Source organism: Coenobita brevimanus, chromosome 92 (genome assembly GCF_032717465.1).
Source record: "Coenobita brevimanus isolate Jiangsu-jjx chromosome 92, ASM3271746v2, whole genome shotgun sequence".
In the NCBI taxonomy this organism is placed as follows: domain Eukaryota; kingdom Metazoa; phylum Arthropoda; class Malacostraca; order Decapoda; family Coenobitidae; genus Coenobita; species Coenobita brevimanus.
The window spans coordinates 14,984,556-15,007,420 of NC_137045.1; the positions used below are offsets into that span (position 1 = coordinate 14,984,556).

A 22,865-nucleotide genomic window follows, 5' to 3' on the forward strand; every position below is an offset into this window, starting at 1 on the left:
ATCCAAAGTTAAGCACAAATTAGGTACGTTACGATTAGTGAAAACTACAGCGGCACACTTAGGGACGGAAAACTTGCCTCCCCACTGCAAGGCCCATTGGTGGACGGAGTCAAGGGCTGCTTGAATCCGCCCAGCCGAAAATTGTGCATTATGGGAAGAGTGCCATATTGCACAATCGTCAGCATAGAGCGTGTATTTAAGATTCCTCGGGATGGGAGCTGATAACAGAATATCATTGATCATAATGCTAAATAAAGTAGGACTAAGCACACTTCCCTGCGGCACCCCGTTTTCCTGGATAAATATATCCGATGTTACGTTACGGGGCAATTTGACAGAGAAAGTCCTGTCCCTTAAGAAATTTGAAATAAAAATCGGCAAATTTCCTCTTAAACCATAAGCATAGAGCTTCATCAGTATACCGTGTCGCCATGTCATGTCATAGGCTTTATGGATGTCCAAAAACACCCCTATCATGAATTCTTTATTGGCAAATGCCTCTGCAATACAATGTTCCAAATTCATTAAATGATCTAGTGAACTTCTGTATTTACGGAAGCCACATTGTTGATCATTTAACAAATTCTTCGACTCTAAAACAAAAAGAAGCCTATTGTTTACCATTCGTTCCATGACCTTACATAGACAAGAAGTCAACACAATAGGACGAAATGAAGTGGAATTCATAAGACGACCAGCCTCTTTGGGTATCGGTATGACCTGCGCAAAGTGCCATGAGTTTGGGAACGCTCGAGACGCCCAAATCTCATTGTACAATGCTAACATCTTAATCAGGTTGTCCTGATTAAGATGCTGGATCATACCGTACGTGATAGTGTCAGGTCCAGGGCTGGTGTCTTTACAGGATTTAAGGGCAAGGAGCAGTTCATCTAACGTAAACTCTTGATTGTACGGGGAGTCTTCGTCTTCTGTGGCAAAGTCTATGATCTGTAGCTCAGCCGTGCGTTTATGATGTTGAAAACGCGGATCATTATTGGCTGAGCTACTTATATGAGAAAAACTCCTGGCGAGGATGTTAGCAACGTCCACGGGCTCGTCATAGATGGTGTTGTTCACCTGCAGGGTGGTCACAGGGAAGTATGGGCCTTTATTATTTAATATTCTTATTGTAGACCAGACTTTACTTAATGGTGTAGTACGAGTCACCGTGGACACGAAAGACCGCCAGGAGTCACGTTTGGCCCTTCTTATTATTCTCCTTGCCTCAGCCCGTGCCTGTTTGTATGCAATAAAATTTTCCTCAGTGGGCTGACTATCAAAAATCCTGTATCTCCTATTGCGTTTTCTTAATGCTTGTCGGCAGTCCGGCGTCCACCAATGTGCTCTATGCTTCGCATGAACTGTAGAAGTCTTGGGAATAGCAGCCTCAGCTGCGTGTAATATGGAAGTAGTTACATTTTCGACCTTAACATCTATGATCTCCCCAGATATATCTAAATTGGCGATCCTTGAGAAGGATCCCCAATCTGCTTTCTTATAGTTAAATTTTGGAGGTGGAGGGTCCGAAACAATGTCGCGTGTATAAGAAAGACAGATGGGTAAATGATCACTTCCAAAGGAGTCGTCATAAGGGTCCCATGAGAAATCATGATGTATACCAGGGGAGGCCAGAGATAAGTCAATGGCCGAAAAGTTACCAGTACGCTCATCTACACAAGTCGCACTACCATCGTTCAGAAGACAGAGGTTGGACTGTAGTATTAGGTCGGCTACTTGCTCCCCACGACCATCGATCCTCAAGCTACCCCACTGATAGTGATGGGCGTTGAAATCGCCCAACACTATTGTCAGGAAGATGTTCGAATAGTGAATTTAAAGCATCACTATCACTGGGGCCATGTGGAGGACAGTACAGAGAACAAATAGACAGATGCGTGTTATTAAATTTTACTCTGCACGCGACAGCTTCCAGAGTAGAATTTAGAATCACTTCCGTTTGTGGATGTGATTTGTGTGTGTATATGGCCACTCCGTGACCTTCATATCTTCTATACGAATGGTAGTGTTTGAACTGTGGAGGATCAGGATGATCCTCCAGGCGCGTCTCCTGTAAACAAACAACGTCTGGCCTGTGTATTGAAAGCAAGATTCCTATATTTTGTAACTTATTCCCAACACCTCTACAATTCCACTGTAATATAGTGAATGCGGCGGTTTAAGATTTACGAGGGTGGCCAGTGCTCTTTTTTTTGTCTCCCGCCAGCAGGCGAGCGACTACCGGGGGACCTATCCCGGTGCTTGGAGATGGAAACTTTCATTTTCTCGTCAATAATGAGGGTCCCAGATTCCACCGAAGAAGAGCTACCTTTTCTCTCCCTCGCTGGGCCAGGAGCAGGTAAGACATGAGGTCGTGACTTGGTGAGGGTGGTCATATTATTCTTACTAGACTTGTCAGGCTTCTGTTTAGGTTTGACTGACTGAGAGGCAGCAGCAGCCTGAGAGTATGAAGTTGCATTGGGGATGTCAGCCTGAGAGGGTGATTGGACAGGAGGCTGATATGTAGAGTGTGTGGCAAGAGGAACCGGTTCAGGATCAGTCTGTGTTTCAACAGAGCACATCACGGGACGGGACATCACCGCCGAAGCATAGGACCTATTCGGTGTGGGAGTTGCATCCAACTCCTTCATCTTTTTACTTGCTTCGTAGTAGGAGATACCCTTTGTCGACTTCACCGCGCAGACCTCTTCTCCTCCTTCCACTTGGGACAATCCCTAGAGGAAGTGGAGTGAGCACCCTTGCAATGGAAGCAACAGACAGTCTCGGATGTGCAGTGTTCAACATCGTGACCCTGTGTTGCACATTTGCTACACACTGGTTGCGAAGCCCGACAAGTCTTATCTATGTGTCCATAGAGCTGACAATTCAAACATCTAAGAGGGTTAGGGATATACGGTCTTATGTTAAGTATTTCATAACCAACTGTAATCCGCGAAGGGAGTACAACCTTGCCAAAAGTCAGTACAGTTGTTGCAGTCTTCTTCCTTACGCCTTCCGTGAATCTAGTGATAAACCGTGCATCAGTGACATCTTGCGTAGCTAGTTCACGTATGATATCGTTCTCCTCCATAACCATGAGATCCCTGCAAATGATAACTCCCTTGCAGGAATTCATGGAAACCGGGATCTTCGACTCGACATCATGACAATGAAACTTGCGCAGCTTTAACAAGTCCTTTACCTGAGAGGAGTTGAAAGTCTTTACAAGGAGGTCTCCATTTCCAAGTTTTTTTTTTTTTACTTGTTCCACCTCTCCCGCACAGTGGTCAATCACCTTCTTGACAATGAAGGGATTGAGTCTGGACAGGGGAGTGGACTAGAGCATGAATAGTTTCATGGGTCGCATTCCCTACTGGAACTTCAAGTGGGGCTCGAGTCTGGCGTCCGTCAGTCTGGGGGTGGTCAGTCACATCACACCTATTGTCGGCAGGACCACTTCCCCCCCTGAAGGGGGGGGGAGGAAGCAGGGGCGTCCGACATAGTAATCACTTCTCCCGTGAGGGAGAAGTGGGAAGAGAGAAAAAAACGAGCAAGGGACAAAGCACCCAGGGAAGACACACCTAGTCTGAGATTCCCCTCTCAAACCACTCTCGGGAGGACGCGCCTATGTATACGGTAACTCACACCCCAGAGCGATCAGTGGGGGTACACTCCAGAGGTGAGTAAGCAAAGGCAATATCAGTAAGTAGATATTGACATCTGCTATATCTGTTAAGGACAGGGAGGAATATTAGAACTAGCTAACTAAACTTTTATTACGCTATTTACAAAACTAATGCCAGTGAGGCAGTCCTGAAAGCTAGAGGAGAGCCAGCAAAACACGTCCGAACTCCCCACGACCATGCATCAAAAAGTCCGCTCGACAGTAAACGAAAGTCACTGCCCTTATCTACTCTACCACTAAGGGATAGCGGGTTATTATAAATGGGAATGAGTTCGAATATTTTTACCAACAGACCATTATGTTGAAAGGATTAGCATTCTTCATTTACACTGTAGAAACGTAAATAGTGCATATTTTATTTATATTTTTATACGGCCAAAAAGATGCAAAAGTGCGATTATCTAGCCAAATTTATGAAACATGAATGTTTAGTATACCTGTAATTAAGGGATATCACCAGTAGGAGATGGACTACCGGCACCCTCACGAAATGTCCACCATAGTATGGGCTTGAGCCTTAGACTTAGGGCTCGCCCATCACAAGTAAAGTTTTGTGCGTTAACCACAGCGTTACCACAGCTCTCACGATTGTAATTCTTTCAAGATGCCTATCACTCTTGCCAGATACCTGGATATAGAAATTCATTCATCATTCACTATCTAATCCAGGGTTGCCCCATAAGACGCGTAGGAGCCCGGGGCTAGGCAGGTTGGTCTTGATATGCAAGATGATTGTGACCAGCCTCACTCATCCCTGAGTGGCATTACATGAGCAATAAACCCCAACCACCCCTTGGATATAAATCTGCACCGACTTAATCCGATAGGAGTGCCTTAATTTCCCACTAAACCACCAGGTGCCATAATTTGGTTATATGGTTACCATCCAGTGTAGTAAATGGTTTCCTGGCATACAGGAAACCATTTGACTTGTCACGCAGTGTAGAGTCACCCAAGGACAGAAGGAAGAGGAAAGAATTAAGGAAAGAAAGGCAGAAGAGGAAAGATGGAAAGAAGAAAGAGAGGAAAGGGCAGGCACCCGAAAGCAGCACAACATCCATGAGTGAATGGTGAGCGCCCCCACCAACCGCTTGTAAAGGAAAAGACTACAGTATCTCATCAGTTTGCAGGTCCATCTCCACGAAGCAACTTTCATAGCTGAAATTAACCCATTCTTAGTAAGGCATGGGAGGCATATGTTTCAGAAAATGGGAGGGTACAGTGGCTCCAGGATGAGGGGTAATATGAAGAATGATATGAAACAGTGCTGGGTATCACCAAAAGAGGATTGCATAAAGGCGTTTTAGTGTCCACACGAATATATGGGTGCGAAACTTTTGTAGGGCTTGAGTGTAAAAGGTATGACTCATTTCACTTGGCATTCTGTTTGTAGTTCTCCAGTTTTAATACATTCTCATCCTGTGTTTCTGGATCTTGCATCACCTAGTCTTCTAGTGGGAATGATTGAGATAATGATGATAATGGTGGGATGAAAACAGTTCCCCATGGCTCAGTAACAATGAGATTAAGTTAATAACGCTTTCACTACATTCTTGCATCAGCACAGAGGTAAAGTTTCATGAGATTCATTATGTTGGGGAACACAGACCATTCATCAAAAGAGCCCTGAATTTATCCTTATAGTTAGCATGTAACTGAATTACAGTAAATTATATTGCAGTACTTGTACCATACAGTTCTGATGAAATGCAGCTTTGAAAAAATACCTCTTGATTATGTGGAAGAACAATAAAATTGATTAACTATAATACCTTGATGAACTTTCTTTGTCATGAGCAGTCTAAGGAAAAGAATAATACCATATAGGTGTAACATGCATGACTGAGGGTAATGAAACGTATAAATTATGAGCAAAGGTTTTATTACTATCCAGCAGTCACAGCAAAACCCAGCCCCCTCTAAGCCACTGATCAGTGTGCAGGTGAAGAGCTGTGGTGTTTGCAGATCATGTAATTCTGAGTCCATAAATAACCAGGTACCTGTACTGTAATCATACTGACAGACTCAACACCTCTTACATTAAACTTTATTTGCAATACTGATACTGTACTGTATCATATTTTTAAAAATGGCAGAACAAAAATTTCTGATCTTAACCACAGTGTATTACACTGTTGGCAGACACATGGCCTTTTCCCATATTAAGGCTTTCAGTGACTGTAATTTCCATCCCAGGGGTGACTGAACATTTCCAATCAACAAAACATGCAGTTAATAACCAAATATTTACAGAAGACTGCCAGTACCTTGTAGTGACTTTGGGAAGCAAAATGTGGAATTAAAAGCAGGGCAAGGAGCTGTGAGCCCATACACTCTTCCTATAGGGTACAAAAGTTTCTCTAGATTGCAACTACTGTACAGAATTTTGGTTCCAGGATGTCAGTTATTTGTGGTAGCATCAACAGGCAGTACAAGACAGATATGCACCAACTCTGCAAACATTGGTCTGGTGTGGAATGAGAGTAGCATCCCTGTCATCACCTACCTTTAAATATTCTGGACTACAGTAGCTTAGCCTCGGGATCCCTACACCTCAAAGAGGGAAGTACAATATTGGCTGTTAAAGATATCCATGTATATTTTATATTTATCATTGTGTTCAGAGAAGGTCCAGGTAGTCTGGTCCATCTGTAAGTGGTTGGCCAATACCTTGTTGGTTCATGTTCTGTTGGCCCAGTGTGCCCTGAGTCATACCCTGCTGCCCAATCCCCTGTCCCATCACCTGCTGACCCTGCCCTGCCATCTGTGGTCTCATGCCCTGCTGTTGCTGCATCATGATTATGTGCTGCTGTTGCTGCTGCTGTTGTTGCTGCTGTTGCTGCTGTTGTTGCTGCTGTTGCTGGACTTGCTGGTGCTGAAGCCTTACATGTTGCTGTTAATAAATGTTTTAAAAATTACTCTTTACTTATCAAATGCTAACCTGATAGTGAAGAACAAAAGGGGAGGAAAAAAAAGGTAGTACTAGCAAATATCTGGTGGTGTCACTACATATTAAAATGAGAGAGTAAGTCAGTCCAGCTTCTCAATTATAGATCCTCAGTTATGTTTAACTTACTTTTTTTTTTTTAAGTTATGTTTCACTATTGATGATGGTAACTGTGTTGCTTACTTTACCTCTACTGTGATACAAGATTTTCAAGCTGGTTTACAGTAACCATCTTATTCCTTAATATCTGCAATCATTTCTAACTTTCCAAACTCCAAAGAGCCATGGGGTGTGGACTTACCTGAACTGTAAAATTTGTTACAGTACTGCCCTTGAGCTTGCTCTGCCCTTCTCCAAACATATCAACCTTCTAATACAGTATTATTCAATCTCCGGTGAGTCTAACAGTCTTTAACATGAGCCTATTTTGCAGCTGCCAGGCATGGTCAATCTACCTTTTCATATTTCTGGCATGACACAAGCTCTGCCCCTCAAACAGTGACTCTATAATGCTTGACTTTTTTCAGCTGACTTCTAATCTGCTACCACCAAGGTTTCTACTTATATAACTAAGACGGTATGTATCTTATACGGAGTCTACTGTGAGTCCAGTGTCCTAGCTAACTGAATGGCTCTGCTACAGACCTATGCCTAGTATCTGAAATTCAAATCTAGCTCACATCAAGCACTTTAATAGCCAAGTCTTGCCCCAAATGGTAGGACCTGGCAGGCTACTTGGCAAACACCAAGCATGTCAAAGATCAAGCTTCCTGACCACAGTCAGCCCCCTGACCTAGCTGTATTCTAACTAGATATAAACTGCAGCTCCTATCTGGTGACTCACCCAGACACTCACCTGTTGCTGTAGTAACTGCTTGAGGCCAGAGGTGGCAGCCATGGTGGGCTGCATCATACGTGGCTGCCCTAGGCTTGTGTTTGCCCCTGCCATGCCTAGCCCACCTGGTCGTTGCTGCAACTGTTGCTGCAACTGCTGACGTATAGCTGTGTGGTGTTGCTGTGGTTGCTGAGGCTGATCATGCCAACACAACAAAATCAGTCATTAGTGTTATAGAAGCATACAGTACTGTAATAGATTGTAACCAACGATACTGAGGCAATGATTTTTGCTGCCCAGAGTTGTTACACAGCATTATAATAATGCAGCTTCAACAAGGGCAAACTTCATCCTTTCACTGGAAGGTACTTCCCAATACTAAATACATTTTCCTGGTGCTTGCCATCATGAACCCAAGTGCTACAGTTTCAATAAGAAGGCTGACTCCTAGACATTTTTAATTGTAAACATACAATTAATGTTGAGAACTTACATTAAGAAAAATTATATTTCTTCTGTATACACTTCCAATCTACATCATACACTTAATGTTGAGAACTTACATTAAGAAAAATTATATTTCTTCTGTATACACTTCCAATCTACATCTGAAATTCTATTCAGACCCCTTTCTTGTAGATCACTGAAGCCTTATACAAAATACATGAAATTATATCTACCAGAGTTCATTTCTCCTTTTCTTAACAGTTTCAAGAGCTGTTGAGTAAATAACTGGTGCTGGCACTTACAAATGCTGCAGAAAATTTATGGTATCATTTGGATGTGGATGTGATAGAATGCATGTGGAGAAATACTCTAAGGTGGTTTGGCCATGTGGAAAGATAGAGAGCAAGAGACTTATGTGGGGGGGATGGAGAGTGAGAGACTAACGAGGAGTGTATATGAGTGAGGTGGAGGGGAGGAGAGGGAGGGATAGAATGAAGAGGTATATCAGATAGGAGTGTGCGAGCTGGGGGAAGGGCAGTGAAATGGCAGGGGACAGGGTGGCATGGACGCAATTTGTTTGTGTCCACCCCTTACGGGAATGAGGTGTCTGGAAATAGACAGATAGATAGATTTGGATGATGACACAATAAAAGTTTCATCTACATATGGGGTCTTTATTGTCTTCGGTCTAGGTAACTGCAGGTCATAGTAGTAATCTGTATAATGATATTCAGGCATAAGATGTGGTGTGTGGAAGGAAGAGAAGACGGAGGGGGGTGCAAGGAACAGTGTGGTGGACTGAAGAGGTGAAACAGGCTGTGGCACAAAAGAAGAAAGCATACAATGAATGGATGAGAAACAGGGGCGTGGAAGAAGTTGAGAGGCGGAAGAGAGAGTCATATGCAGAAAGAAAGAGGTGAAAAGATTAGTAAGAGAGAGTAAGAAGAGAGTGGATGAGGAAATTGGAAGGAATTTGAGTGTAAAGTGGAGGGACTGTAAGAAAATGTTCTGGAAAGAGGTGAAAAGAGTAAGACAGGGTGGAAGTGAAGTTAGCAGGGAAGTGAAAGATAAAAATGGTAGATTACTAGTGGAGAAGGGAGAAAAAGTGAGCAGAAGGAGAGAACACTTTAAGGAATTGTTGAATGTAGAGGATGGAAGTAATGCAAGTATAAGTGGCTGGGGAATGGCTGGGAGAAGGAGGGAGGTAAGAAGACAGGAAGAAATCAGTAGGATAGAAGTTGTGGAAGCAATGAAGAAAGTTAAATCGGGGAAAGCCCCAGGAATTGATGGAGTGTGTGGTGAAATGCTGAAGCATGGGGGAGAGATAGTAGTAGAATGGATGTGGAAGATGTGCAGATTGGCCTGGAAGGAAGGTAGAGTCCCAGAGGATTGGAAGTCAGGTATAATTATTCCCTTGTACAAAGGAAAAGGGGAAAAAGAAGTGTGTGGTAATCATAGGGGCATTTGTCTTCTTAGTATAATAGGAAAAATGTATGGTAGGATACTTATTGACAAAGTTAGAGAAAGAACAGAGAAATTAGTTGGAGAAGAACAGGGAGGCTTTAGGAAGGGAAGAGGTTGTGTAGATCAGATATTCATTCTTAGATCTTTAGTGGAAAAGTTTCTAGAGAAGGGAAAGAAGTTGTATGCAGCTTTCATGGATTTGGAGAAAGCATATGACAGGGTGGATAGACAAGGATTCTGGAAAGTGTTAAGAATATATGGAGTAGATGGGAAGTTGTTGAATGCTGTGAAGAGTATGTACGATGGTGCGAAGGCTGCAGTGCGTGTGGATGGTGAACTAAGTGAATTTTTCTCTTTGAAAGTTGGTTTGAAACAGGGATGTGTCATGTCTCCATGGTTGTTCAATCTGTACATGGATGGGGTAATAAAAGAGGTACAAGGTAGGGTAATGGATGTTGGAGTGGCCCTGGTGAGAGAGGATAGTGTTTGGAAACTCCCTGTACTGTTGTTTGCAGATGATACTGTGTTGTTGAGTGAAGATGAAGGGGAGCTGCAAGGCTTGGTGGATGAGTTTGAGAGAGTGTGTAAGAAACGGAATCTAAAGGTGAATGTAGGGAAGAGTAAAGTGATGGTCTTTGAGAGAGGTGAAGTCAGTGAATGTATAGCGAGGTTGGATGGTGAGGAATTGGAAAATGTGAGTACGTTTAAGTACTTGGGTAGTGTGATGAGTAAGGATGGAGGTTTGGAGGGTGAAGTGCTTGAAAGGGTACAGCAGGGAAGAAAGGTTGCTGGTTCTTTGAAAGCAGTGATAAGAAACAGGGAAGTGAGCATGGAAGTGAAAAAGTTACTACATGACAGTATTGTGATACCAACTCTAACGTACGGAAGTGAAGCTTGGACGTTGTTGGAAGGACACAAGTCAAGAGTGAGAGCAGTGGAAATGAGTTATTTAAGAGGAGGCTGTGGAGTCACATGGAGAGACAGGCTGACGAATGCGGATATAAAGGAGCGTTGTGGTGTTGATGTGGATGTGATAGGAAGCGTTATGAGGAACACACTGAGGTGGTTTGGCCATGTGGAGAGGATGGAGGGTGAAAGACTGACGAAGAGAGTGTATGTGAGTGAGGTGGAGGGGGGGAAGAGGGAGGGGGAGGCAGAGGATGAGATGGAGGGATGGGGTGGAGAGGTATATGAGAGAGGGGGGTGTGAGTTGGGAGCAGGGCAGTGAAATGGCAGGGGACAGGGCAACTTGGAGGCGATTTGTTTGTGGCCACCCCAAACAGGATTGAAGCGTCTGGCGATAGATAGATAGGCATAAGATCAGACCTACACACTGACTCACCTGATTCTGTCGCATCTGTAGCATTTCTGTCTGTTGCTGCTGCTGTTGTTGCTGTTGTTGCTGCTGCTGCTGGATACTGAGGGTGGGTCTGGTGGTTAGCTGCGTTGCCAGGACAGATGGCCCGGTGGACATCTGGACATTAACCTGACCTGTCCCTGGCCCCTGCTGTCCCATGCCTTGCGTCACCACCCCTGTCCCCATCTGAGACATCTGACCGCCAGCCAGCAGTGTGTTGCCAGCTGAAGGGTGGGGTCAGCACCATTATATAGTACTCTTGCTCATAAAATGTTTAATGAAAAGACAGTCTAGCCACAATGCAAGTTTAGTTGTGTGGCTGGAGTCAGTAGTAAAATTATCATCCAGCCCACTATGTGTCTACTGAAGAGACAGAATGGCCACAATGCAAGTTAGTTAAGTATGTGTGAGTTGAAGATGCTAACTATACTGTTTTTACTCTAACATGGCCAAGATTTTCGTCCTTTTGCAGCATATTTCATATAGGTCTGTCACAAAGAGACAATGCTACCAGTCTGCATACTTTCCATAGTACTTGTTTGTAACTTATCATAATCTAGTGTTAATCTGTTCTTTCAGGTCATCAATCAAGATGAAGAGATAGGAATTTTATGCCACGATAGAGTAAAAAAAGAATAGCATTACTCACCAACTGCCGCACACCAGATGCTGTGACACATAATACTTGTGCCTTTAAACCACTTGTGCTGTAGGGCAGGATGTTACATAGGTATTTTTTCTGACTAGCACCAAATTATTTTACTTAGCTGAGTGAGACCACTAACCAAGAAAGGTTTACAAGTGATTACTATAAATCTTTTGCGAGCCATGACGTGATTTGAATATTTTATTCTGCCAGACAGAGAGTAAAAGATCATATCGAATCATATCGTTTATAAGGACTCCAACATCACTTCATCAATACATTCTTTACTAAATGTTTGAACTACACTGTCCTGTCATAAAAGTACTGGATATAGCCTATACTGCATATATGGGTTAGCAGTCAGCACAAATCAGTGTTCTGGACAACATGGATCACTAAATAAGCAAATCAATATGCCTCGATAAGTTTCCTACTACTGTATTCTATTAAATTCAGGGGTGAAGCAAAGAGGGTTATATTCTGTATCAGAAACATCATATTCTCTCACCCATATGCTCTCATCCATACTCTAGTGCAGCAGAGAGGTTATATGATGCCACTAATAAACCAAAATGAAATGAAACTAAATAAAATTAACAAACGCAGCAACAACAACAGCAACATACCTTCACAAACAGCAAAACTGGGAAAGGGATATACTGTACTCTGGATGGGCTATAGTAAAGATCATATACTGGTGCAATATATGGTACACAATAACATAAACAACTGTATAACATTTCTGCTATAAGGTTGCAGAAACATTTATGATTATAGATAAAGATATAATCTAACTTGCTCAACTATAAATTCTAGCAGTATGATAAAATGCCAAAACATCTTTAAGTACAACAAAAATCAAATGACTGTTTAAACTGATATGCATTAAGTAAAAACATGTTCTTTACAACAAATGAGCTAGACTTCCAGCATATTTTTGGGATACAGTACACGTAAGCAGCTCAGATTTACGATCAACTCCATAATCACCCAAAGGCATGGATAAAATATCAAAAGCCTACTTTTGGGGGGAAAAAGAAAAAAAGAAAGAAAAAAAAAAGTAAACTGACTTTTGTTAGACAAAAATAGTAATCAATGGTGGAAGAAGGTATGCATTTTTTTTTTTTTTGCTACATTTACTGATACAGTAATATGAAATAGAGAAACTGATACAGAGAGCAAATGATGAATTCATCCTTTTTCTGCTATTAATGATTATGTGTATGTGCTACAGCAAACTTTTGTTAATGCATGGATATACTGTCTTTACATATTGAGCCTTCCAATCAAATTTTTCTATACCTTCTGTTGCACAAGTAAACAAGGGACTAGGAAAGAATTTTAAATGTAGCATTCAATGACTTACAGTGACTTAAAAAAAAGAAGTAAATAAGTTAAAAAAAAAAAAAAGATTATTGTGAAGAACATCTAAGAGTACTCATGAATGTAAGATAATCAGAGACAAAATATTTCATATTTAGTATGAAAGAAAAGGAGGCAATAAGAAGCAAAGGAAAGTTATAACAGATTTTGTGGCAGGCATATTCATAAGGTTAGGAAACCAACCAGATGCCACAATTCTTCCTGGATGAAATGCTCAGTCTTGACAAGATGCTTAGATTGGAATGGGTAGCTGATTTGCAGCTAACTTACAGGATGCATATTTCAAATGATCAAAGGGATAACAGCAGCTACAAAATTATACACTGACTGTATGATTGTATACATACAGTAATCTTTTACAGACTGGATGACCTGAGAAATGCTGAAAGAAAAGTTAAAATACAGACACTAAAGGATGGAAATGTGCCCAAGACCATGAGATGGGTACTAGAATGGGGTACCAACAAGGATAGACGAGAGCGGATGAGTGTGACATGTTCACAAGATTCAGGGGGAGCTGGGAGGGGGTAATACTTAGGGGATAAAGGAACAAAGCACTGGAACAGGTTACAGGAAAGGGGCACCAGAAAGAAGTACAGTACTGAAGGGAGAGATGACAGTGGATGAGTGTGATATACCTTGACTAATGGGCTGACTGAGGGCCTGGGTGAGCTGCGGGTTCTGCTGGATGATCATACTCTGGGTGGGCATTACATTCATACCCGCACCTGCCAACAGACTCTCAAGTGTTACCCAGTATCGGTTTCTGTTACCATTTGCTCTGACCTCTACCTTTAACATGCTTTTTTACACACCTACTGCCAGATGTTACTTTAGATACTACCTGCTCTCACCTACAGCTTCATAATGCTCCTTTATACCTATGATGTCCGTGATACAGTTTTTGTTGCCACTTGTTGTAACACAACAGTTCTAAAACTTTTACATGACTGGAACTACTTTGCGTTACCACTTACTATCTCCCAACCCCTTCAATGTACCGTACTTCTGCAATTGCTACACTCCTCTGCTCGTTTAAAACTTTGATATCCTTATGCCTCTGATGATGCAATGTCACTTTTGCTCCTGTACATGTCACTTACATTTTCTCTACTGTTCATCTATAATGCACTCCTCCATTCACTAACACCTATTGGTACATTTCCATATACTCTTTTATTGCATGGCTATATGTAACTACAGTCTCTGTTTTTACTCTCCCTTCTCTGCATTCATCAACTCTGCTCCAAAGAAGGATGAAGGCCATTCTTAACTTATTTTCAGTCTAACCTGCTGGCTATTAACCTGAACTACACCACAACCTCTTGCAGCATCTCTAACCTTTTTATCAACTATCACATTCAATGAGGAGTGTCCTAGGCAAAAAGACATCCAGGTATTTTTGTCCCTACTAAATAACATGCCCTCTTTTCACAAAACACCATCTTCTCTAATTCAAGTATACTCTCGAGTCTTATCCTTCTACCCTTTTCCTCATCTACATCTCTTTTTCCTTCCAATCAACCCACTCTCATACACTCTAGTCTCATTATTCTTCCCACCACTCCACTCTCATACACTTCCAGTTCATTCTTCTTGAGACTGTTTGATTATCATCTCTTCGGCCAACTTGCCTAGCCCCGGGCTCCTATGCTCCTCATGGGACAACATAGGATTGGATGATGAATGGATGGATGAAACTCTCGTACACTTTCACCTCTTCCTTTTTCTAAAAATCCTACTCATATTCCTTAACTCATTTCAAACATCCCACTCTCATTTCTTATCTTCTTCCAACCATCCAGTTCTCCTGAACTTTAATCTCTTCCTTCTTCCAACCACCCCACCCATGCACTCTCATTTCCTTCTTCTTCCAACCACCCCTGTCTCATCTGTTTCTTTCTTTCTACCACCCTACTCACATATGCTTGATTTCTTTTTTCTCCCAACAATCCCACTCCTATACAGGCTTTTAGCAAATGTCACTCTTCATTTGTTCCATAGGGCCAAACCACAATGAAAAGTTTAATGATGATATCCATCCTTTTAAGCAATATGGTGATACTCTCCACCTCACCTATGGTATTTTAACAGTATTACCATTTCCTCTTCTATAGCATTCCTCCTCCTACTTCTGTATTTTCCTATATTACAAAAAAGGCATCAGTAAAAAACACATTACTAAAAGAGCACATCAGGTGCAAAACTGAAAGCAAGGTTAAAAAAAAAAAAAAAAAAAAAAAAAAAAAGTCAAAACAATGCATAAAATGAGCATCATTCACTCAAGATGATAAACTCTAAAATGAATGAATATGATTAACATTTAAATATATGAAATTAAGACTATGCACAATCTGTATCACTACTGAAAACTATCATTAGTAGCAGAGTATATAATTGAAATACCATTACTAATTCAAAATCCAAAAAAATCATCACCTTCACCACGTGATCTGACCAAATCATCTGGTGACACTCCACCATGGCAAGCTTTAATAGTACCTTTACAAGTATGGTACCATACTGACCAGTCGATGAGGAAACTGGCATATTACTGTATTTTGGTCAAAAGTACTTCTATACCAACTTCAAAATGTGTGCTTGAAATGTGCTAAGTATGGAACTACTAAACAAAATTTTGTTTAATTAAAGACACTGTCGTAATGGCTAGTATTCTGCAAAGAATAAAGAAATAATTACATAACTGCAATTAGTATCTACTACTAAACCTTAACAGTTTACTTTTTTAAAATTCATATACCTAATATGAATTTCTTATACCTGTACATTATGTATTTACCAGGTATCTGCATTGCTATATCTAACAGTAATGCTTACCCCATAATAAAAACACTATTCACTACAGTAATATTAAAGTCTTCCCATTTTATTACACTGCTCTTATGTTAATAATGTCAAAGCAATCATTAATTCTTCATTCACCTCTCATTTTATACTAAACTGATGCCATTGATGCTTAACTCATGATGGCTGAACATCTGCCCAGAATCCCTTTCCTGAAAATAAAATCTATAGAATGATAAATATGTGAGTATGTATCCAAATATAAACTGTGCTATACAACACAAACCAGGAAATGAGTAGTGTACTATTAATTGTGGGACACCAAACATAAGAACTCTAGTAAACTCAAACCCATGCAAAATTAACAACACAAGAAAAATAAACAAGCACGCAGGCATACACACAACGAACAGTGTAAAGTTGCACACACACACACACACACACAAACTGCTGATACAGATGCACTTCCACTTCAACAATAATTAAAGTGATACATCAACATATGTGTGACTGACTGCAGTGTGAGGGAATGTATGTGTGCATGTTCAGCTTCATGTTGTAAATAAAGCATTATGCCGAAACATATACCCAGTATAGGGTATCTGTGTATGGGTCTCATGGTAATGGCGCTTCACTAAGCTAACCTTCTCGTGCAGTCCATTATCTTCTTTATGGGGGAAAGGGAGGGTGTGTATGTGGAGTGACATATGGAGACAGGAGGGTGTAATATGTATTGCATGAGGTCCCTATGGTATCTTTTGTGTGTGTGTGTGTGTGTGTGTGTGTGTGTGTAATTCACCGGGTCGGTCAGGATCACTTGATGGTCGTGATCGTCAGCTTTTACCCTCCCGGAAGGGAGCTGAGAGCTCATATAGTCCGATCTAAGGGCAAGGCTGTGACCTTCACACACGCACACACCCATCCCCTTGCTCAAGGGGGACAGTAACCACCCACTTCGTCAGTGAAACTTTTCGCAACCTGAGCGAGGCGCGAACTCCCGTCCACCAGTTGGCAGGCGAGAGCGTTACCACTGCACCAGCGAGCGATGTGTGTGTGTGTGTGTGTGTGTGTGTGTGTGTGTGTGTGTGTGTGTGTGTGTGTGTGTGTGTGTGTGTGTGTGAGAGAGAGAGAGAGAGAGAGTAATATAATAAAAAGGTATGTGTTTGCATATACTGTGTGAGGTTCCTATGGTGTATGACTGTGACATGGCATATCAGAGAATGGAGTGAGTGTATGTGTTTTGTAAGAAGTTCTTATGATGTAGTGACATCCAGAAGGAATGGTATGGACAGTGACTGTAGCATTAAGAAGAGGAAGCCATGTTTTGTATGAGGTCCATACAATGTACAGTATAGATTATACTGAACAACATACCACAAAAAGGAATGAGTGTGTTCTGTTTAAGGTCCCCTTGGCATCTAGTGGATGTTGTGAGACATACCTGGTGTGGATGAAAGCTGTTGTAAGCCAGTGCTGCCTGGAACCACCATATGAGGAGCTCCAGGACCCGGCACTCCTCCAGGACCACTCACACCTGCGCCCATCATCCCACCCGACATCTGCTATAAATGAGAAATAGGATATCTAGCCATTGTCAAAGTCATTATAAATCATCATTACTTATCTACACCTCAAGTGACTACATCCTCTAGCTTGTGAATGATTGCCAGAATACTAAAAGACTGTCTATCTACCTTTTAATCATCAACCTCTAGCACAGTAACATCTGAGTTCCAAACTTTGCCTTCCATATTTCTTCCTACATGTACACATTTGGCTTGCTTCAATCCTTTATTACCCCACTAGAGACCCAAAAGGAACCAGGGCATATGAGGGTCAAGGTTGGTTACCATACCCCAGTCCAGATCAACATGCCATTGGAAAGCTGGAAACCATCTTATATCCCTAGCAGCTGCTGCATGGCATAAAACCTCCAGCCAGCTCTTGGATTTAAATCATCGTGCATTGTCTGACGCTCTCCTTCAACCTGAGACTTCTGGCAAAACAACCACACACCAATGCTGAGTGTGTGGGCTCACATGGCTACATGCCAAGTCTCTTATCTGTCATTTGCATTTGTTACGGTCAATCACCATAGCAATAACTGATGGCCTTCACTTCCATGATGAGCTGTTCCTGTTTTAGTAGCAGTCAGTCTGGTCATAATATACTGTATATGCTTTTTATCATTTCTGTACTGATCACCTCATCATAAGTTCCCTTTTTGGATTCTCTTATCACTTATTTACCCCTCTGTTTCAAATACCCATACTTATAGTCCTGTTTTCTTCTCTCTTTCATTACCTTCAATGTTTTCCTACAACATCTTCCATCCCACTTTTCTCATTTGTTGCTAATCCTATGTCACTATCATATAGTGTAACTGTGTCTCTTCTTACCCATTTTGACAATGTTCGTAAACACTAAAAACAACTGCCATGTTTTTGGCATATCCGATAGAGCCAGGATTCCGGAGGCTTGAATGATGAGTGAATGGAAGTGTGGCCCACTGGACTGGGCAAATTTGGGCTGTCTGGACACTGCTCACCCTGCCCCTGGGTGGGAAAGGAGGTCTGGATGATGATGATGATGATGATGATGATGATGATGATGATGATGATGATACTGATGATGATGATGATGACGATGACGATGACGACGACGACGACTTAACAAACACTATTTTGGTTCAGTTACATCAGTCGTCGTGTTATTCCTGACCTTTTTTTTTTTTTAACTTCATTCATTTAGAAACTCACTCATTTCCTTCAGCCTTAACCTATCATTTCCACAAGCTTTATTACACTTCAGATTTTCTCTCTTTCTGTGGTAGATGGGGGCACTCACCATCCACTCACTCAATATAGTGTTGCTCTCGGGTGTCTGCCCTTTCCTCTCCTCCATCCTTCTTTCCTTCCATCATCTTTCTTTCCTTCAGTCTTTCCCCGTCTTTCTGCCTACGGGTGACTTTACACTCCCTCTTCTGTCTTTCATTCCTTCATTCTTTCCTCTTCCTTCTGCCTGTGGGTGACTCTACACTGAGTGACAAGCCAATTGGTTTCCTGTACACCAGGAAACCATTTAGTATGCTGGGTGGTAACCATATAACCAAATTTTGGCGCCTGGTGGTTTAGTGGGTAATTATTATGCTCCAATCGGATTGAGCCGGTGAAGGTTTATATCCAAGGGGTGGTTGGGGTTTATTGCTCACATAATGCCACTCAGGGATGAGTAAGGTTGGTTACTCATCTTAAATGTCAGGACCAACTGCCTAGCCCTGGGCTCCCATGCTCCTCATGGGGCAACGTAGGATTGGATGATGGATGGATTAATGCATCCATCGTAAGTTTTTCTGTCTGCCATTTCTTATTTTCTCTTATCTTGGCATCATCATCATCATCATCATTATGACTTTTCTCCTCATTTAAAGATTAGGGTAGCCATTTGCTAACACTACAAAATTATTTGAACCAAACTGTATATCTCATATCTAAACCAAAACAACAAATGCTTCAGGAGGTGGAGGGTGCATGGTTCCAATCACCTTAATATCAGTTACAAAGAATAATGTTTATAATACAGGTATAACAGTTAGTAAAAGTCACACAGCCATGTCACTATGATTGCGTGGTGATCATGTGGTTTGAGAAGTAGTTATCTGTCTGAAAGGCTACAAGAGTGATTCCAGGTTTGAGGCAGGAAATATTCTGATTTGTAAAAAAATAATTAAAACAGACTCTACTGATTATCTACAAGACCCAGTGACATATCATAAAAACACCCCAGCTAATACTATTACAGGAGATTACAGTCCTAGCAAATATTCAGCATGAACGGTGGATATCCACACCAAAAATATGTGTGGCATGTTGGAAGATTGCTGGACCTTTGGGAATAGGCAGGCAAGTCTATGCCCAGAGTCTCATATATTTAAAAAGTCAACTGATTATAAGTGCATTCAAGTAAAAGTTTTACAGCCATTTACAATACAGAAGGAACAATAAAATATATGAGACTTGGCATACTATGCAGAGCCATCATGAAGGGAAGCAGGAAAGAAAATAGTAACAGCCAATATCTAATCTCACTGACCTCCTTCAAAGTGTATGGGCCTGTGACCAGTCTACTTCCCTCTCTGGTGTTACATAATCAAAAACTTTCCAGTCACCTATTGAGGAATCAAATCTAAGTTCATTTCAAAGTCATCACTCCAGTGGATGTTCTATCCCCTAAACCACCAGGTGCTTTGACCATCATGGATAGACTTATACTGAAAAACTAAAAGCTCATGGCAATGATAACCATATTCTTTGGAGATAATAAATCAGCATTTTCCCTGTAGTATTGGTTTCATTTTACTCTGGCTACCAAGAATTGATTTTACTCAAGTTAGGGGTGACCTCTAATGTTGAGTGTGCTTATGTATAATATATCTAAAACCTTCAAAATTAAATATCTCTATGCACCACTAAATGGGTTAATGGAGACATTTTTTGTTCATTCATTCATTCCATCAATAAAGATTTCTCTTACAATGATTATCTTACAGTAGCAAAATGTAAAATAATAAAAAAGAAATAAAGAAAGGAAAGAGAGTAGGCTAAGTAAGCACTGGTAGTTGAATGAGAAGAGACTGGCTAACAACCTTCCATGGTGACATAAAAGTAGATGGACAACCCTCCGCAGTGATGGAAAATCCAGTACTGGCTAAGCATAAGATATACTATCTATGCTTCCCAAGTGTGTTGGATGGCATAACTGTAACAGTTATGTGGGGAAAGCATGTAAGTGCCAGACTGTCAGCTAAGGCAAACTGGGGATACGTTCTGGACTGGCGACAAGGGAAGAGATGTTATGCTGAATATAATCAATTGACGGCAGAAAAGAATGAAGGAGACCAGGAGAGATGGAGTAACAGAAAGAATAACCGGACTGTAGGAATAAAAAAATGAGACCAGCCTTAATCCAACACACATATGAAAACTATTGCTTACCTGGCCTTTGCGAGCACTTTGAATGACACTCTTGATTTTGTTGACAAAAGAGAACTGATCGATGGGAATGAAGCCAACGTAGGCCTTCTTCTCACTGGAGTAGAGGAGGATGATCACCTTGACATCACTCTGGTGAGGTGATGCATGCGATACATGAACACAACCAGCCTGGAAGTTGGGTCACAGTTAAGGTTGTGATCTCATGAGTTTTTGGAGGTCTCCTATGCATGTCTCCATTACAAGGTATCTCATAAATGGTAGTCCACTAGAAACTCAACTGGCAGTATTTTGTGTTCTGAAGGGATGGCTGAGTTGGCTGGTGTGGGACCATGGGTGTGGGTGTGGCAGTTGGAGTAAGAAATGAACAGACGATACAGGACAGTTAATGATAAAGCTGACTGAGACATCCCCACAAAACATGAGCAACTGCCCGGCAGAGTGAAAGAGGAACATTATATATGGACCACCCTGTATTTTCAACCATGCATTTTTACCTTCATCAATGTACTTGCTTGAAGTTCCATACCTCACTCTCTCACACTCCCACGTACAACATACAACCATCTTTGCTTTCCATGCCTCCTCTCACCTTTAACTTAACATCCATCCATCCATCCCTCATCCAATCCTACACTGCCCCATGAGGAGCGTAGGAGCCCGAGGCTAAGCTGTTGGTCCCGACATTTAAGATGAGAGTGACCAGCCTCACTCATCCCTGAGTGGCATTGCAGGAGCAATCAACCCCAACCACCCCTTGGAACTTAACATCCATTACAGTATATACATTTTCACCACAAGCAGTCACATCCATACTCAAAACATACTCTTTTGTACCATTCAGTCATTATTCTAGCTTACGATATTTACCATTCCTCGAAACAGGAAGTTGGTGAGAATTTCCAGAGCATGACTCTGATCTGGCAAAAACATGACAGTCTTGACATTCTTGAAAAAAGTGTTGCCAATGTTCCCAAGGATGTGCTTTGGAATCATCTGCATAATAAGTGTCTGTGACCAATGGTCTGCCTTCCTGTAAGAAAAAAAATCATCATTATTTTTATCATCAGTTCAATCCTTGTTCTCATCTAAAGATGGGATGCAGCTCAATAAATAAATACCAGTACTGTAAACAGAGTACTGTATATGGTTTGAAATTCCATTACTTTTACTTCTGAAAGCATAGTACTGTAATCATTATGAGGGTGTTCAACAGAACTGAATCTTCCTTTTTTCTATACACCAAAACTACACCATGCAGGAAACACTGTACTAGTGGCAACAATAGCCACCAATCCCATTCTACCCTCTTTGAGGTGCTGGGGCCCCAAGGATAATCTACCACAGTTCAGTACCCATCCCTCCCTCTAGGTGGCATTACATGACTGATGCCTACAGTTACCTTTGGGGGATCAAACTTATGGAAGACTGAAACAATGACTAGGTCATTTTAACTATTAGACCACTATAATCAATTTGCTTATACCTGACAGAACTGGGGAACTCGGTCAACCTGAATACTACATCATGGTTGCATCAATATCAATGAGTCTTAGTTGTGAGAGATACGAATAGGTTATTACGGTCAAATTAGGGTACATGGATAATAATTTCTCTCCCGTATCCGTTCTCAACAGGGCCATGACTTACACTTCTGGTTCCCCGTTGACCACAAGCGAGGTCATTTTACATGTGACCTGGTGCACCACTCTGCCATTGTTGTCAGTCTTCTTTTCTTGCCACTCCAGTGCACCCTGCCACACCACCTGCCGCTGGTTGGGAGGAGTTATACCCACCTGACCCACACCAGGCCCAGACCCTCCAGCTCCCTGAAGAGGTCCCTGAGGTGGGCCTATGATGGTTGCATCCATATCTGCCACAGAAACAGTTGGATCATTTTTAATATTATGTATTCCATGCCTTTTTCATATGTCTGCAACTACAGTGAGCACTTATTATGCCAACTATTTTAACATATTTTGCTCTGATGTTTTCAGTAAATTAGAAAACAACTGCCAAATAAAGTTCCATTGCCGCCATACTGATATGCCAGTTTCTTCTGATTTACAACGCAAAGTTTACGGAGAAGCCATGGTATTTTAGAACACATCCCTAACTTACAATAAGGACTGCATTACATGAATGGATATTTAATACTAGATCTTTTTCATATTATGCTTGAAAGTACAGCACTAAACTTTATTCACTTTAACTACCAGTAGTAAGAATTTTCATCCTTTTGCACCTTATTTTCCACTGCTCAGTGGGAAAACTCAACAACAGTACATCCATATATCCCTTCTATAGC

General features: G+C 41.5%; 1 protein-coding gene across 1 annotated transcript in view; it reads right to left on the reverse strand.

Moving 5' to 3' along the window:
• Positions 1-6,189: 6,189 nt before the first annotated feature.
• LOC145412261 (mediator of RNA polymerase II transcription subunit 25-like) overlaps positions 6,190-22,865 on the reverse strand; it is a 38,960-nt gene continuing 22,284 nt past the window's right edge. The window contains exons 10-17 of the mRNA XM_080282211.1: positions 22,208-22,430; positions 21,428-21,590; positions 20,561-20,728; positions 17,008-17,128; positions 13,400-13,489; positions 10,718-10,956; positions 7,486-7,659; positions 6,190-6,575 (exon numbers count right to left, since the gene is read on the reverse strand). Of these exons, the coding sequence (XP_080138337.1) occupies positions 6,303-6,575; positions 7,486-7,659; positions 10,718-10,956; positions 13,400-13,489; positions 17,008-17,128; positions 20,561-20,728; positions 21,428-21,590; positions 22,208-22,430 (1,451 nt within the window). The 3' untranslated portion in view covers positions 6,190-6,302. The remainder of the gene's footprint in view (positions 6,576-7,485; positions 7,660-10,717; positions 10,957-13,399; positions 13,490-17,007; positions 17,129-20,560; positions 20,729-21,427; positions 21,591-22,207; positions 22,431-22,865) is intronic.